Source organism: Falco biarmicus, chromosome 1 (assembly GCF_023638135.1).
Source record: "Falco biarmicus isolate bFalBia1 chromosome 1, bFalBia1.pri, whole genome shotgun sequence".
Taxonomy (NCBI): domain Eukaryota; kingdom Metazoa; phylum Chordata; class Aves; order Falconiformes; family Falconidae; genus Falco; species Falco biarmicus.
In genome coordinates this window covers 175841-193788 of record NC_079288.1, presented here as the reverse complement: position 1 = coordinate 193788, position 17948 = coordinate 175841, and the positions used below count along the sequence as shown (strand labels likewise).

General features: G+C 43.7%; 1 protein-coding gene across 4 annotated transcripts in view; it reads right to left on the bottom strand.

Annotated features, from left to right (window-relative positions):
• The window catches only part of DUS1L (dihydrouridine synthase 1 like), a 28851-nt gene extending 10903 nt beyond the window's left edge, over window positions 1-17948 (bottom strand). Inside the window, exons 1-14 of one of the 4 annotated variants that reach the window (XR_008820454.1) lie at window positions 17527-17948; window positions 15121-15229; window positions 14558-14608; window positions 12711-12823; window positions 11867-11949; window positions 11591-11694; window positions 10465-10609; window positions 9740-9836; window positions 9290-9378; window positions 8380-8546; window positions 7761-7798; window positions 4984-5059; window positions 4705-4814; window positions 2716-2839 (exon numbers count right to left, since the gene is read on the bottom strand). Coding sequence is in view for 1 of the 4 variants with exons in the window: in XM_056329769.1 (XP_056185744.1) it covers window positions 4501-4652; window positions 4984-5059; window positions 7761-7798; window positions 8380-8546; window positions 9290-9378; window positions 9740-9836; window positions 10465-10609; window positions 11591-11694; window positions 11867-11949; window positions 12711-12823; window positions 14558-14608; window positions 15121-15229; window positions 17527-17763 (1461 nt within the window). In the remaining 3 variants the exon portion in view is untranslated. Of the gene's footprint in view, window positions 1-2715; window positions 2840-4280; window positions 4653-4704; window positions 4815-4983; window positions 5060-7760; window positions 7799-8379; window positions 8547-9289; window positions 9379-9739; window positions 9837-10464; window positions 10610-11590; window positions 11695-11866; window positions 11950-12710; window positions 12824-14557; window positions 14609-15120; window positions 15230-17526 lie in introns of those variants that run through there. The other 3 variants (XR_008820418.1, XR_008820464.1, XM_056329769.1) reach the window with 3 other exon arrangements.

Below are 17948 nucleotides of genomic sequence, written 5' to 3'. Positions count from 1 at the left end.
ATCATTCTATGTGCAGAGCACTGCCTTTCCTCCCGCTACTCCCATTACAATTAAATAATGTATATCTTCTTGAGGTCCTGTGAAACAAACAAAATAGGACATTACATTGCTGAATTGGCAGGCTACAATTTTTTTTATTAGAGATAAACAGGATAATTAGTATATTGCCTAGCCTGAAAGTAATCCCTAGGTAGTGTAGGTGCAGGTGTGCCCAGCATGAATGGCAAATGGCTTGGCTTTGCTCATGTTGCAATAGTGCCTCCTCATTCACAAGCACTGTTTATTAAGAAACTGATATAGTGGTCATCTTTACCAAGGTTATAATATTCTAGAATGTCTGTTGAAAGTTCAGGTTGAAACTTTTTTTTCCATTAGCATGGTGACTTGTAGCTAGATGCATAAAGGGAGTTTTGTGTTGCAGTGCCTGACTGAACAGTATTCCAGTCCTGCATTAGGAGCGCTGCAGTCTTCTGCCACGTCATGGGACAGAAGCTAACAAGACAAGCATGTATCTATCTGCATTGCCTATTAATCAGTGCCTTGGGAGAGGGGGTGGGGACGAATATGCTTTAAACACTGATTCTGTATAGAAATGTGTCCAATCAGCATTCCCAAATATAAGGCCATTCCTGAACTTAGGAGCCTAAAGCCAGCCTGATTCTTTCTTCACAGTGGTAAGTGATTCTGTACTCGAGAGATGTGTTCTAAAATCCCACTGTGTGGTCAAGAACATAACCCAAATCTCTCACACAGCACCAGTCCACTACTGCGTTCTAACAGTGGATGTTTCTCATGCAGATGCCTTTTCTGACTTTGTAAATTTTCTCTGGCGCAGTGAGCAGGAGAATGGCTGAGCTTTCTGATGTTTCTGGGAAACTGTAAACGGGAATGGGTCAGGTAAGCAGTCTGAAATTCCATGGTAATGAACATCTAGCTTTTCATTAGAGGAGCAGCCAGGGAACTCTGAATTATTTGACAGTTTTAAAGTGTATGCCAGTGCAAGGGAAGAAGTGGTCCGTTTCCGCAGGAGGCAGGAGATGTGGTTTCAAGCTTCCATCTTTAAATAAGGCAGAGAAGCATTTGTAAACTTGGTTCTCCCACACTAATCACTGGACTGTTTGGTAAATGCCACACCCTTTTCCTCCCCCTCGGTTTCTGTGCTAGTTCCAATTCACAAGGTGAGCTAGAGTAACACCTACCCAGCTTAGCGTCTAAACTTGATCTGAATACAAGGGTGGTTAGAAATTATGAAAGCTGATGAAAGTCTTGGTTAACAAGCTGATTAAAGTTGGAAGATGCTATTCCGAGAACATCATGGAAAATATTTTGTTAAAGTAGCAAGCAAATGAAATGGGAAGACTCAGTACGAGAGTTTGAACTACTTTTATTGTCATTATCTGTAGAAAGCCATAGCTAGATGTTAGGCAGCATTTGAGTCTGGCCTCCAAATGAGTATGAAGTTCTTGCCTCTTGTGGCCCTTCTAGAGGACTTGGTGTGAATTAATGGGAATGGCGAGATAGAAGCTAGCTACATGTAGACAAATGGCCAAAAATGGACAAATTAAGATGCAGGTGGTCATGTGACAGGGAGGGTGCCTGAAGAAACAGCATGGAAATGGTGAACTCAGAATGGGAGAAAGTGAGCACAAGGGTGATTGATGTAAGGGCAGGCCACAGCCTCTGCTTCACATATGGTGCTCCGCTTAGTATATCTGTTAATCTTGCTCATGGGCTCTCTGTTATTAATGCTTTGAGAACATTTCTCCATGGATTAAGTAAGTCTACAGCTACTAGTAGTTACGGGTGTTTTGTGAGCATACTGTTCCAGTCCGTGTATGAGCTTATGACTGTAAACTATAGCATAGTTTGTAATGCAGGTTAGGAAATGATCTTGCCAGGGCTCAAGGGTGCATGTGTACATCTGTATGCATGCACACACACAGACACACACATGGGGATTGGTTATTGAGCCATCAAAACAAACATGTTAAAAGTTGTTTATAAAATAATCAGGGCATGCTGTTATCTCCCGATTCCTTAAAATGCTGTGTTTCTGTCATTAAAAAAAAAAAAAAGTCTTGAGCCCCTCTCTTGATTGGGGGTGGGGCAGGGAAAGGTCTTCCCTATTTTCAGAAATGCATGGTTTCCTGACTGTGGGGGCACTTTTGGGTTATGATTTATTACAGTTCAGTAATCTTTCTTTTCCATGGCAAGAGCCCTTATGCACTGAGAAGACACCTTGCCAGCGCTTTATGCACACCTGCTGTGCTGGGCTTCCTGCTCATTTCCTTTCAGACCCAGCGTAACTTCCAAAAGGGAATATCTGCCATTGGGATTCTAGGAAAATAAATGTCAGCCAGATGAGGCATCAAGGAAAGAATATAAAAGTGTTCTGGCTCCTGTCCTCCCAGTTGTGTTCAAAACAGCTATACCATGTCCAGCATTGATGCCAAATGATCTATTTTTATTTTACATTTGGGCAAGGTACACCAAATCGGCGCCAGTCTGTAGGTGTTGTGTTGCACAGGCTGAATGCAAGAACACATAGCACCAGCTGAAATAGGATAAGCTGTTTTGCTTGTGAAATGAAGCAGCCCTTCGCCCAGCAAACCCTCAAACCATCAGTGGGTCAGAACTATAGACCAGAAAGTGGTAACACGGAGTATCCACTCAGAATACATTACATACTATAAGATGGTCACCTTGCTAGACATGGTGTTGGCATTTTGCTTGCTTTATTTCATTATAAAACTGACAGCTAGACCACAACATAGTTTCTTGTTACTGCCAGTACAGTGCTACAGTAGGCTGTTAGAAAAACGTTGGGCTATGCACCAGCCTGGAATAAATTAAAAAAAAAATAATTAAGACCAGTTATGAATAAAACCTGCCTCCATGGAGGCAAACTTACTGGCTTAAAACAGGCTGGTGTAGTCTAGCAAGCAGACCGCGCTTCTAAGCATGTGCCACATCTTCCTGTGTGAAGCAGTGGTTTGGTGGGCTGGAAGCAGGTCCTTGGGCAGTGCCACAGCTGGGACCCACAGCCCTCAGACCTGGCTCTCAGTAGCAGGCAAGCCGGCTTAGATGGGCTGGAGTGGTTCCTCAGGACCCAGGCACATAACTGCTGTTTCTTCCTTCTCCTACTCATTTCCCCCCACCCCCTGAGCTTCCCCCTGCTGCCTCCATTCCCTTTGGAGGAACAGTAGTTTAAAAGACCTGCTAATTTTAGAGTTAAAGGCTTTGGTCCTACACAGGGCTTGTTCACAACATGCTAGCTTTGCCAGACTAGGCACAGCCAGACTGTTGTACTGGCCCCACAGTGCATCATCACCTTGCTCCCCTCAGCAGGCTCCATGTGACAAGGCAGTGTGAAGAGACCTGCTGCCCTCATGGTGCTAAGGGGCGAGGGCAGGCTGCAGCACAGGTCCTCTGCAGGGAACAGCCGCATGCTCTGCAGCACAGTCACTAAGCATGCAGTGAAGTAAATGCCAGAGGGAGGTAAATTGTCAAAGCGAGCTAAACTTTTATTTGTTCTAGCTTAAGCCTGGGGTGGCTTGGCTTCCATTTCTTCAGTCTATTGAACAGCTGCATACCAGTGCTGATTGATTGATTATTTTTTTTTTCTTTTTTGCTGCTGGCATTCTGTACAGCATACTGCATGCTGGCAAGCTACACTGACTGAGTGCTTAGGAGACACACAAAGCCCACAGGGAAGAGGGTAAAAGCCAGGCAGGGGTCTTGCATGTGTAAACCTGCATGTGGTTTTGACATGGCTCACAGAATATATCAGGTGGGAAGGAGAAAGAATGATGATATAATTAAGTACAAGTCTTTGTCAAGGGAGAGGTTCGTGAACTTGGTTCTAACTTGGCATATAAATTCAGACAACCCTCTATTAAAATAAGAGTTTCCATTTTCCCCCAACCTTTGGCTCATGGAAGACTGTAAAGCTTTGTCATACTGTGTTAAAACAAATAATTGTGTATTAACCATGTGGTTATAGCAAAAGCTTATAGTTTTACATTCACTTTTTCAAAGTGCTGTAGATTGCTTCCTGCGTTGAAAACATGGCCTACTGAAACTCGGAGAAACATGACGTTTTCTATTAGAGAAGTCTTTGACATCCCTATTTTTAGTGTACCAGAAGGCTGTTCTAATACAAGAAATTGTTTCCCCAGTATTAAAAACAGGACATAAAGGGTTAATGAACATACAAGAGGCTGATTGTGATGGCAGCTTCTACAGGTTGCCCCCCACCCAAAAATGCAGCACTGTCAGTCTTGAAAACACAGCATGAGAAATTTAATTGCATCCTTTTTATTTCAAATGCAGGTAATTCCCTGAGTAAGCAGCTTTTTACTTAAATAAAACTTTTCCAGAACTTAAAATAAACCTGTGGAACAAGTTCACACAGCTGATGGTGAGCTGGAGATGGCATGTTCTTTGGCCCAGGGAAGCAGAGGCCTGGCAGGAGCTCTTTAACTATTCACTTCCAAAGCTTCACACTGCACTGTCACCAGCCTCCTTCAGTACAGCAGTGTCCCCCACATCTACATCTCCTCTCCGACTGATCTCTGGGTTTTGAGTTACTCTTTGACTACTCTGCCAGGAAAGGGATTTTTCATATTTGGTCTTAAAAAGTAATCCATGACCTGAAGAAGCAAGGATGGGGGGGGGGGGGTGGGAACAAAACAAAACACGAACCTGAAATGAGATGACCGCACTGGTAAACAGAACAGCTTATTCCTTAGTTACAAAGAAGGGGTCCTCATAGGCTGGAAACTATGCATCCCAAGGGTTTGGAAGCAGAAGAACTACCATACATAGAAGGAAAAGCAGATTTTAAAAATGTACTATGAAGTTTGAGATAGCTGTGTAAGTTGAATTTAACACACACTCCCCCCTAAACCAAAGATTAAGGTACTGAATATACATGGGAGATGAGACATTTGCTCAGTGGCTTGTGAGGAGAGCTGCACTCACCTGGACAGTCTGCTGTCTCCTTGAATGCTTGTTTCTTACAGCATCCTCGGCACATGTTAAATACACATTTACTGCCCTGGGTTGAAATTGGGGTGTAAAGAAGCTTGTATTGGTGAAAATTGAATTATTGTTTACTATAATAAGCAACAATACAGCTCTGCACATTCAGACCTACAGAAAAAAAGCCCCATGAACTCGTAGATTAGGCAGTCACACCTTGGTCTAATGAAGATGACAGAGTTGATGGCACATGGCGGGGGGAGCCCCAGCTATCAACTGTACATTGAGAACAAAAACTGCAAACAAGCAAACAAATTCCACATTCCACTTCTGCACATCAGTAATCTGTGGGGCAGCCCAAGTTACACAACACAAGCAGGCAAGTGCCGTAAGTGCTCTGGAACAAGTGTGAGTGTGCTGTAGTTCTCTGCAAAAGCAGTATGTGAAACAGTGCCTGACATGCTTGCGATCATCTGTAACTATGCCTAAAACAAATGTTACCACAGCAATTACTTCCCTACTTGCAGCATAAAATATACCTGAATATATATTAAAATACAATATAAGACCCTTAGTGGACAGCAGCATTTGAGCCTTGGGAGAGCTGACAACTTGGCTATACTGTACTGGGTGTCTGTGGTGCTTTGGCTCACACATGCTTCGCGATCTGGAGAAGCAAGTTTTGTTAGGCGTGTCTCCCTCCAGCCCAATTAAAAAATCCTTCATGTTTAGGGAGTCCTTGGCTGAATTTTTTTTTTTTTTTGCTTCTTTTTGTTCTCTCCCCATTCTACGACATAGCTTAGCTTGGAAAATAAAAAAAATAAAATATAGGCCCAGGCACAAGATTTCAAGGGCTGCCTGCAACATCACAATGATGCAAGAGCAAAACAAGAGAGAGACTAAGCCCACCTTCAGCCAGCATGGTTGACACACCAAGCTGTGTCACCTGGATTAGGTATGAAACAGGAGGGCTTTGAAAGCCAGCCAGGTGAATGCTCCATTTTCCCAATAATGAACACAGCAAGAAAAATATTTTCTTCTGTAACTGCAGCTCCAAACTGAGCCCCAGCCTATTTCTAAGGTGCTGCAAATGTTACAAAAGAGAGCAACACCACATGCTGTGTCCCTGTCTCCCCACCCCATAGCTGTAATGCTGATCTTTCAGCTACAACACAAAAATTACTCCTTGCATCTTACACGCTGCTTGTATGTCTGTGTGTACAGGTATATATTAGCAGCAATAAACACACTCTGCTCACTGAGCTCAGTAATATCTCCCTGTCAAGGAAACAGTTGTGTTCCCCAATAGAAACCAAAAAAACCCTAATAAAAAAACCCCAATGAACTCTCTTCAAATATCAAATATTTAAAGTTTCATATATAAATTGTCAAATATATATGCTATACACAACCTGGAAAAGAGCTGCCTTGTTTAACATTGCTAATGATGAAAGTTGGTGTTAATCTGCTAGCAGAACTAGAGCTGAGAACGACTAGGTACTCAAGCTTGTTCTGATTCAGGGCAGAGATCCAAACCCAACAAAAAAAGAGAGCTGCAGATTGCTGCTCAATGCTCAGTACAGACTATACTGCGATGCTGTTTAAAGTATTTCTATTAGTACACCAATCACCACGCCAGTTACTCAGATTCTGAATTCTTGCAGAAAACCACCACCCCCACTAACCCCAGTAAAGAGGGATTTTGCTTTTAATTTCACAGTAGAATATACATGTGAAATCACTGGAAGTTTGGAGATTTGTTTCCAAGAGATCTCAGGAAGTTCATCTAGCTTACTCAACTGTCTTGGCAATAAATACCCTCAGCAGCAGTAAGACGGCACATTTTTTTTGGAAAGGCAGGCAAATGATCTCAAAGAACCTCATGTTAGTGATTCTTATGCAGCACCTTCACCTCAAAGATTGGTTACAGTTAATAGTTAAGAGGCTTTTGCCCAAGTATGGCCAACAGGCCCTGCTCAAAACATTTGTCTTTCATATAAGGCCCCTTCAAGTACTGAAAGGCTGCAATACGGTCTCCCCGGAGCCATCGCTTCCCCAGGCTGAACAATGCCAACTCTCTCAGCTTGTCCTCATAGAATAGGGGCTCCAGCCCTCTGATCACTGTTGTGGCTTCCTCTGGACCCACTCCAACAGGTCCGTGTCTTGCCTGTGCTGAAGACTCCAGAGCCAGACACACTGCTCTGACAGGGGGGTCTCACCAGAGCAGAGCAGAGGGGCAGAATTCCCTCCGTTGAACTGCTGGCCACGCTGCTTTCGATGCAGCCCAGGTTGCAGTGGGTTTTCTGGGCTGCGAGCCCTCATTGCCAGCTCATGTCTTGCTTTTCACCCACCAGGACCCCCAAGCCCTTCTCCGCAGGGCTGCTCTCAAGCCCTTTGTACCCCAATCTGTACTGATACTGGGGCTGCCCTGACCCACATGCAGGACCTTGCGCTTGGTTTTGTTGAACCTCATAAGGTTCACAGTGGCCCACTTCTCGAGCTTGTCCAGATCCCTCTGAATGGCTTCCTGTCCCTCAGGCATGTCAACTGCACCACTCAGCTTTGTGTCCTCTGTGAGCTTGCTGAGGGTGCACTTGATCCCGCTAGGTCATTGATGAAGGTAGTAAACCATACTGGTCCCACTACAGACCCAACAGACACCACTCGTCACTGATCTCCATCATTGACTGATCATCTCCATTGAGCCATTGACCACTACATGGTCATTTAATTTCCATTTAATGGAAATACTTTAATGGACACTGGCACTGACTTACCTTAGGGTTCCCACACTGATCACATTTTGCATATTTGGCTGGAAAAGAGAAAGAAACAGAGACCTGATTTCAGCAATGCTATTTTTATGTGGAAAAATAAAAAAAAAACCTCCAAAGCAACAAAAAAACCCCACAAAAACCCAGGCTCAGACAAAGCTTGGGTCTTTTCTAGCCAGAGAGAGACTCTTTTTGAAACAAAAATACAGTACCTCAAAGAACAGTGCAAAGGTAAAGATACTGTGATGTTATGAAGTGCCTCTAAGCTAAATCCAAACAGAAAATTTTAATCCTCAAGCCAAGTGTAAAAGAGGAGGACATCTGCTTGAAATGCTTAGGAAATTTCAATTTCAAATACTAGTGACATCTACAATTTAGTCTGTAAAGCATTTTGATCTTAAAAAGATGCTTATAGTGGATCAGTGACCTACTACTTTGATCCTTTCTTTACTAATTAAGATAATTTGAATCACATTGCCTACTACTGAAATTTCCCAATAATCCCCCCTCTTTTTAAAGAGGTTTCTACAACTACACGAATGAGGAAAACAAATAGTGGCAATTTATGTCAAATGTGGTATCAGCAACTTTCCATGCATTTATGCCAATAAATGTAACTTACGTTTTAAAGATGGATCAAAGCTTTTATTTGGATTTCTTAACTTCTTTTTTTGTTTATTCTTTGACAGAAGCTCAGAATTTCCATCTTCCTCCTCTTCCAGAGCACGTTTCCCTCGCACGCCTTTTTCAGTCCCACTGGCTCCATTCTCCTTACATCTCTCCTTTGGCCTGAAACAATGAATATCATTGTAGGTTGGCTGAAGGGAGGAAGCAGGTGCTCCCTGGCCACTATTCTGGTTTACAGAAATCCAGGTAAACTGTAAACTTTTACATCATGGCTAAATTACAAGGAAGTGTCATTGCCCTTAGAGAAGTGGAACAGAAAAACCTAACATTTTGGTTGACATTGGCTGCTAATAACAGACACGCTGTCAGATATATTGGTTGGAAAGTCAATGAAAGTTGGTCAGTTAAATTAGTTAGGCACCTGTTAACCCATTATTCCCAGGTTTTACTTAAATACCAATCTTGACACCCTCGTTCTCTTCTTCAGCCCAATTTTCACAACAGAAAGGGAATAACCTATCTGAAAAGGCTGTCCATACAACACATGCATCCTTTACAGAATACAATTTATTTCCCATCTTTGCTACCCTGGGCAGTTACCAGCAACATTTGTGCTACATATAACAATAAAGTACTGTCAGGAAGCATATTTCTTGCACATCAGGTTCTCTTTCTGATCTGCAATGGAATTCTTGGGTTTTACTTTCCAGAGAGAGAAAAATCTGAGGAGGATCTAAAGGAGATGAATATAATAAGCAACATCTCCATGACAAAGCAATAACCAGGAAAGAAGTCTTCACTTATTTTCAAATGAATGTAAACTCCTAAACAGGGCTGGATGGCTCTGTACTGATACTATAGGTGGGAAAGGCCCACAGGTATCTGTCCATGTTAAAGTAACTCACCCTGGCCTGATGTATGGCTGACAGATCCAGTGGAAAAAAGGCAACCCTTCTTTTGGCTTTTCTCCTTCCTTCTGATTAGCCATTTCTTCCTGCAGCACAGAGTTACAGTCAGTTTTCTTGGAGTTCTCAGGAAATACTCCAAATAATACCTCAAACTCCAGGACACCACAAACTGGAATTTAAACTAACAGTTACTGACAGTTAACTATAGGCAAAAAACCTCTAAGACAGATGAACTGAAGCAGATTTCTAACTTCTAAATCAGCTTTCTCCCACGTAAAGCCATTCAGGCTTAGGAGGCTGCTACTGTAGTAAACTACCAATACCAAGGTTGGTAAGCCACAAAGTTCCCATGAAGTGATTAATAGACATCAACTGCATGACATACATGGCAAGTTCCCATCAAGCATGGACAGTATTGTTCTGGGAGATTAGAGCCCATCTTGGTACCTGGCATCGCAGTTTCAGCTCCCTGTTGACATCTACAATGCCCTCTAGAGTCTTGACTTTTGCTAATTCTTCACGCAGCTGCTGGTAAACTTGAAGCCTGAGGCAAATCCCAAACATCAAATCAGATTTATTCATTATTGCTAGACTGAGGAGATCAACTAAAAATGTCTTTATAAAAGCTTTTTATAGATGTTTCTTGCTGCACTTGCCTTTGGTAGAAGCTTATCTTCTTTCTTGTAAGTCCACAGAAAAGCACACATACCTGCTCCTCTTTTCCAAAGAAATACCTGGCACACAACCAAGGTACTTTGAGATAAGCTAACATGAATGTACAGCGCATCAGCTGCTCCTCAGTAACTGCCCATGGCCATGCTCTTACTCCACAATAAATGCAAGACAGCTTGCCTCACAATGAACAAGGAGTTCGTTAACTCATGTTTGCCATGAAGTGCATGTGTGCATATGGGCAATTACTACATAGTAGCTGACGTGCTGTGAGCTCCCACCCTAGCTTATCCTGTGGTAACTTATTAATTCCCCATGCCCTGTTTCCCAGATAAACAGTGAAGGGTAAAGGCCTCAGCCCGCATTCTCTCCAGCCAGGTCCAGAAAAGAAAACTTGTGGCATACTAATTCTGGCCAAACAAATCCTTGTCCAGAAAAGTCAGACACTTGCTTAGCAGGATGAGCCCTGAAAACATTAAGAGTTCTCTGGAGATACTCACGTGTGATGCCAGAGCTTGAAGAGATGAGCCCTAACATAAGACAATGGACAAGGGTACTTCTGCACTATCTCCAGATACTCCTCAGCCATCTCCCACACCAATGGGTTTCGGCCCTCAAACAAAGCTGGGTTATGAAGATTACCTTCTAGGGAATGAAAAGAAATACTCAAACTTTCATTTCAGGATTGAAACAGAAAACAAAATCTAGGCTCTGGAACTTATCAGCTCTGTTATGATTCTACCAGCCTGACACAGACACATAACCCATGTACTCACAAAGAGGAACACGGGGTCCACTGAACTCTAGCCTGATCTCAGGATACTATATTTCACTATACAATTCTTAATTGAGCCAAACAGCTCATATCTAACTAAAGCACATTTGTCAGAAAGGCATCCAATCTTGACACAAGACAGTAAAAAAATTAATAAATAGATAAATCGCTGCTTTTGTTGCCTAATAGTTAAATACTTGGGCAATGGGTGTCTTACCTTATGTCTGTAATCACAGTTTCTGGTTTAAGTTTACAGACACTGCTTCTCACTATGCTTTTCTCTACTAGCTTCACAAGGCTTTTGTTAACAAGTATTCTCTAAAAATAAGACTCTACAATCCCCTCCCCCCCCCCAAAAAAATGTTTCATTGCTTTAACTGTGCGAGTGATTGGAAGCTTCTTCTGATGTCTATCCTAGCTCTTCCTGTAGGAAGTTATGCCAATTCTTTCTTGTCCCATTCCACATGAACCATGTGCAGGAATACTAATTAGCGGACACACTTACTGCTGCAAGATCTATTCGAAAAACATTCCATTGATTAGTAGATGTCATGAAAATATTCCAGGACAACAGGAGTCCCATACGCCTTTGTCAAATAATTAGATTTGAGCTGTCCACTCAATGATACTACAAGTCCAACATAACAATTCTTACAAATCTTAAGTAATGCCTGGTCCTGGTAAGAGATGGCCAGTATAAGAGGACAGAGAATGGCTACTCAGCTTTCAATCAAAGCTGTTGTTTCAAGTCAGTCTGACATAAGCTTTTAATAAATGTATATGGGGCTGCTAGGAGAGTAAGAAACTGTTGGTATTTTCATATATTTTAAGTAAAAGTTCATTTTCTTTACCTGCACTCATGACACCGTGCACTCCTGTCTTACGGATACATTCTTCCACATCACTGAGACACTGGATGTTTCCATTTGCAAAGACAGGAATGCTTACAGCTTTTCTATACCAGTGAACAAAACAGATGCATAAAAATGAGAGTTAAGAGTCAACCCAGAAATTCTACTCCTCTCATACAGGTCTGTTTGCTCTTCAATGCCGCTGCACACTCCACTTAAAATCTACCTTCACAGCATGTTAGCAGAAATCCACAAAGATTGGTACTGCTCACTAACCTGACAGCTTGAATGTGCTCCCAAGATGCCACACCAGCAAGTGGTCCTTTCTGTTCTTTAGTACGGCCGTGCACAGTCAACAGCTAGAACAGAAAGTTACATTTACTTTCCATGTGTATGAACCACTGGAACAAATCCACTGACAAAAATTTCCTTTGACCCCATACACTTCATGGATGTCACTGAATTCCCACTGTTATTTCAACAGTGCAGGGACTTTGGTATCACAGGAAGATACCAGCAGCTCACCTACCATGGCATGGTTTTGGGCTTCTTTCAGCTTGCTATTCCACAGCATGACAAGATTGTGTTTTGGGAGAACATACAGATCTCTTATTGCATTGGCTCACATTTGTGACTCACTTTGGAATTTGTGATACATTGATCTGGCTTGGTCCTCAGCAGAAGGCCTGAATACTGTCTGCACTAGCTCTAACTACAGACTGTCTCTTCCAGTTTAGCTGGAGTTAAATCCTAGAAGGCTGCCTATTTCTTCACTAGTGGTGGTCATCTTTGATACTGTTTTTTTCTATAGCCCTGTGGGTTTCACACATTCACACTGCCTCTTGCAGCACTATGTTAGACTGAGATGCTCAACCACAGTGAAGGATGCTGCACCATGCACTGATTACAAGAAAGACTCTGAAATCACGTTATCTTCCATATCATACTATTAAACTGCTGCCTATGATTGCAGATACACACAATCTCTCTGCATCCCTTTTTCTGTGTCTGTAAAACAATGTAGCCTATTCACCTCCACAGTATACCAGGATCTGGTCATCAGATGCTTTACAGAGACATGTGTCCAATGCAACAGTACAGGGAGCAGCTGCCTCCTTACCTGGCAGCCAGCTTTCTCCAGCATCTGTGCATACTTCACTGTCTTGTCAATTTCTGGGAAAACGCGGATTTTGCATGTGATGGGAACAGAGAGCTTCTCGTTAGCCAGTAAAACTGGGAAAGATTGAAAAGACAGGTAAGTGGGCTGCACAATGCTATGAAAAGTGCCTGCTCTCCTCAAGATCTGATACTGGGTTTGGAAAAAGCCTGAAAAGTTAATGCTATGCAGTTCTCACAGCTTAAACAATCAGCAATGTCCTCTGCAATCCTTATTGCATAGGTTAATCAAGTAACAGTAAAAGATGAAACACAAAATCCACATTCTAATAAGGCATAAAATAGTCAGCATTTAATAGCCCTAATATTTGCAGTGCATCAAACCTTCACTTTCAAGGACCAACCCCCCTCAAATCTTAATCATTGAAACAGGTTTACTTTCGACACAGGCTATTGTACTCTCCTACTCTGCCAACAACATTAACACTCACTTGTCCACCTTTCCTACAAAAGATGCTTTGCTTCTTTCCAAATTATCACCCAAATAACCATGACAAGTACAGTCTTGTCATGGCAAGCAGAGGCTTATCAACTGAGGTAGGCTGTGGACCCAGTTAAGTAGTAAATGTAGGTTACAGAGTCAGGGTGAAATCTAGAACATGTTAAACTCCCAGTCTTTACACAGTGCATAGAATTGGAAAACTACTAAAAAGAGAGCTAACAAAGACAGCCAACAGGAAAACACTGAGCAATAGCATGCCTGAAATTCTTTTCTCTTCCAGAGCCTGGATGTATAATGTAGGAAGTTCCTGCTGTCTTCTAATCCAAATCCTAGAAGCAATAATGATAGGTAGCTCCTATCACACTTTCAAAGGAGCAAACAAGGTGTATACAGGTGCAAGCAGAAAACAGTACTCCATCATTTTAAATGAGGCTGGGGGAGAAGGAGGAAGAGGAAGCTTTGCTCTCTTTTTAGACAACAGCCTAGTAAGACAACTCTCTTACTAGACAGCCTGGGTTCTCGCCCAACTAGATGATCTGGGTTCCCTTCTCACCTTGAGGCTGTCCCGATTTGCATCTTTCACTCCTAAGAGCACCCTAACAACCACATTATGTGCTGGGCAGGGAAGCACTGTCTACCTTTCCAGGTTCTCAGCAGTGTCTTTGTGCCAAACATAATTCAAGATTCCCTGGACCACAGGGAACGCAAACAGACTCTCTAACTTCATGGTTCAGACACTTCCTTTGAAGTGGGGTGAATGCACATTCTCAGCTCCACACCACAACCAAGCCCTTGCTTTTTAAATCAGTTCTAAATGTATATCTTAAAAAAAAACACGATACTATTCACAACTGCTACCAATAGTCTGAAAACATCCTACACAAATTTGGAGAAGGGAGGTGTAACTTGCTGTGGTGTGGACAGGAAGAGTATGCTGAGTTGTTCAGAAAAGGGCAACTGTGGCTTCAAGCAGGAACATAACTCCCGGCACCCGAGAACTTCAAAGTGAAGAAGTAAGGCACTGCAAGTTCTAGTGTTTCTAGAGCTGGAGAGCCACTAAACCATCATTAGATTAGGACTTAATTGACCCCCTTTCACCTGCAGTCTGTTGCAGGTACTGCAGCCTTTGAGCAGATCTAGCATGAGTCTGTAGTGGGATACCACCAAGTATCTTGAGGGTGCCACTGGAATACAGTAAGAAAAAAAACCAACCCAAACACAACCCTCCTCAAAGAAACATGCTGCACCTCCTTTCCCCCAAAATCCCTAAACCTCCTCTCAACGATGAGTTCATCCCATTCCCTCTCAAAGTGAAACCTCTCCGAAGTGAGGCCTTTCTAAAGACTTACTCATTCTCTGAAGAAGATCCCACTCCTCTTGCAGAAATGCTCCATAGTGACCTATAATAAAAAAGCATACAACAGACTTGTACAGAAGATTCTGAATTATACAGCTTTCATAAACGTTCACATACAAAGATCCAGACAGTCATGCCTCACTGACAGAAACAGAGTTGCTCTGTCCTGCCCAAACTGGGAGAGTTGGATCATTCTGTTGCCCATGCCACCCCAGATTTACAGGATAAACAATGAATCCCCACACCCTACTTTCACTGCTACTCCCAAAGGCTGGTACATTGCCACTGACAGCTAAAAATACTTCTTCTGAAGGACATTCTAGACACAAGAACTGCCACTCAAGAGAATTTGGAATTAGTTATTAGTGTATCTAATTTTTGCTTTAGGTACTACAAAGCATTACTTGTTCGCGTAACTAAGTCTGACTTCACCAGCACTGCAGCCCCCGCTCCCCCCTCCAAGGCTTAATTTGGTCCTCCTGATGTTTTACTGTCAGCATTCACACTTGAAACATGCTATTTCTCTGTTTAGTCAGGGTTCCTATTTGCACGCACCTCTCTTTGCAATCATTTGGGGGCAACCCAAATTTAGGTCTATGGCATCACAATAATCCTGAGCCAACAGTGCTGCTTGGACAAACACTTCAGGGTCATTGGCACAGAACTGAGAAAGACAAAGAAAAGTGGAATAATCAGGCAGTGTTTTCCTTCAAGTACTGACAACACATTATGACATCGTTATGACACAACTGCTTGCTACAGAAAACAGGCATAATATGCACCATTAATAAGAGCAAACATCATTTCTCAAAAAACCCCCAAAACCAACAAGCAAAAGCTAAACAAAAAAAAAAGCTAAACAACACCAGCTAAAGATCCCCAGCCTTCAAATAATAAAATGAGAAAGATGAGCATTCAAGAGGCAAAGAAATATTTGTATTTTACATGTAGTACCCAAGAATAAGAGGGAACAACTCTTAGAATCCCCTGTAGAACAAACAGCTGTAGCTTTTTAATACACAAAGGCGGTGCAGAAGAATTACCTGTGCTGTCTCTGGGTCCTCAGACAATTTAAACTTTGTATATACCAGTAAGAACCACTGCCTCTAAAATGGATTCACATTAGTGGAGTGTGAAATAGACACATTGGGCTGTTAGTCAAACACTCAGTCTTAAATATAATTAATATTATATTTAAAGGCCAGTGCAAAAATCAATTTATTAAGAAGAATTAGGTTAATATGATACTGCTTTGTTGAAGAGGACAGAGTCAGTCTATTCTTCTCATTTATGTTTTTGAACAGATTTTCTAAAATTCATATTAACAAAACCAACTCCCTCACATTTTTTAAATAATACGGACTTAAACATGCGAGCAGGTGGTGTTACTTAAACCCTAGAGCACCACATTCATAATGGCTGACACCAACTAAATCCAGAAAAAGGCATCTGCTTTCTCTGAGATGACTGAAACAATAGTGAGCCTCCAACCAAGCCCCATCAGTGAGGATTTTTACATAGTAAACAAAGCCCTTGGAGCAGGCTGGACTCAGATTCTATTTCCAAGAGTCTGTGACCAAACCCCAAGCCTACCCAGAAACACTGCAGAACTCAGTAATGACTGCAGTACTGGGTCAATCCAAAGATTAATCTAGTTAGTTCTGTGCTAGTAGCCAGCAGGATGAAGGGTAACACAGCAAGCTCACAGAAACTCAGGCTCTTCAGGCAGGCTCACCCAGAACACACAGCTTACTGAAGATCTGTGTTCAAAAGACTCAATAGCTTTCTAAGACTATTTAAATTTCTGCTACCTCTATTTTTCTGTGCAAAAGAAACTACCTCCCACGGAAAAAGGAGAACACACAAAGCTGTACCGAGACAGACTATGTCTTACTGAGACAGTCTATGTCATCCTCCTCTAACAACAGTCAACATCAGATATCTAGGGCACAGCAGAAGCTGCAAAGCATCTTCAAGGCCTCTGAAAGCAGAAGTGGCGTTTCCTGCACCTAATGACCCTCACTAGAGTTCTTCTCCATTTGCTTTCTAACTCTTGTAATCTTTCAGTATCCAGTACATCCCACAGTAATGAATTCTGCAGTTTATAACTATCACTGCACTTAACACTCGTATCCCATTTGTCATCTTCAAGCCAATCGTATTCACAGACTTCTCTCATCTCTCCCCTCTGCCAGGGGAGACCATCTCTTTGAGGGTAGAGTCCTCATCCATTTCACTGCTCCACATGTGGAAACCACACCACTCCTCTGCTTGTGCCAACTGCCTTTCCCTGCATTATTCTCCAGCCCCACAGGCTCCTCTCCCTCTTTGGGACGAGTGGAGGGAAGTACCTGAACCTCACACTGTACTCAAGAAGCAGAAGCAACGCAAGTTTTAAAAGTGTGTCTTACCTTCCTTTTTCTATAGCTAAGTACTGAGCCCATGGTTCTAGAAAACTACTCAGCTGCAGTGCTCCCAGAGTAGTATCAGACCTGGAAGAATCCCTGACTCTAGAAGAGCAGCTGCCATCTATCTCAAAAGATGGGACTCAAAAAAAAGTGGACTGACACTCTGTGAGAAGTCCAGTGCCCCAGGCCCCTGCGGTTAAGACACCAAATTCTCTTTGCCAGACAAGGGATAGACAGAAAAACACACTTATCCTCATGAGCCAAGCACTGCTAGCAGTACCTGGGTGCAAAAAATGAGATTTCTGCCATTGCGTATAACCACTTTAAAGTCTAGGTGAGGTCGACCAGCTTGAACTCATTTGGAAACCTCACCTGGCGCAGGTGGAAACGCTCGGGTTTGCTCACCGGGACGGGGCGGCGGCGGGCACGGCTGGCACTGCCGTCGGGCCTCTGCAGCGCCACCCGGTAGCGGGGAGCTCCCCCCGGCCGCCGCTGCCCCGCCGGGGCTGACCGGGCCGGGCCGGGGCCGCTCCCCGGGGGTCCCAGCGCTCACCTGCACGATGAGCGGCCGGTCCTCGGGACAGGCCTCGCCGTAGAGGTTCTCGCGGCGGTAGTTGGCGTCCCTGAGGAAGACCTGGGCGTGCAGCATCGGCGTGTAGCAGAGCTGGGCACCGTGCCGGCGGCTCAGCAGCCTCCAGGCCAGCTCGCTCTGGTCCACCATGGGCGCCACCACGTAGTGGGCGCTCCGCAGTGTCTCCCTCCAGAAGGCCTCCCCGCGCAGCTTCGGCATCGCCCGCCCGCGCAGCGCCGCGGCATCCGACGCCCCGCGCCGCCGTCCCGGGGCTGCCAGCCGCCGCCTGAGGCCCGGAGGCGGGCGCGATGGCCAGGCCCTGGCGGGGCACCGAGCGGCCGGACGGTGCCACCGCCATCCCGCTCCGGCCGGCCCGGCGGTGCAGCTGCGCACCGTCCCCCCCG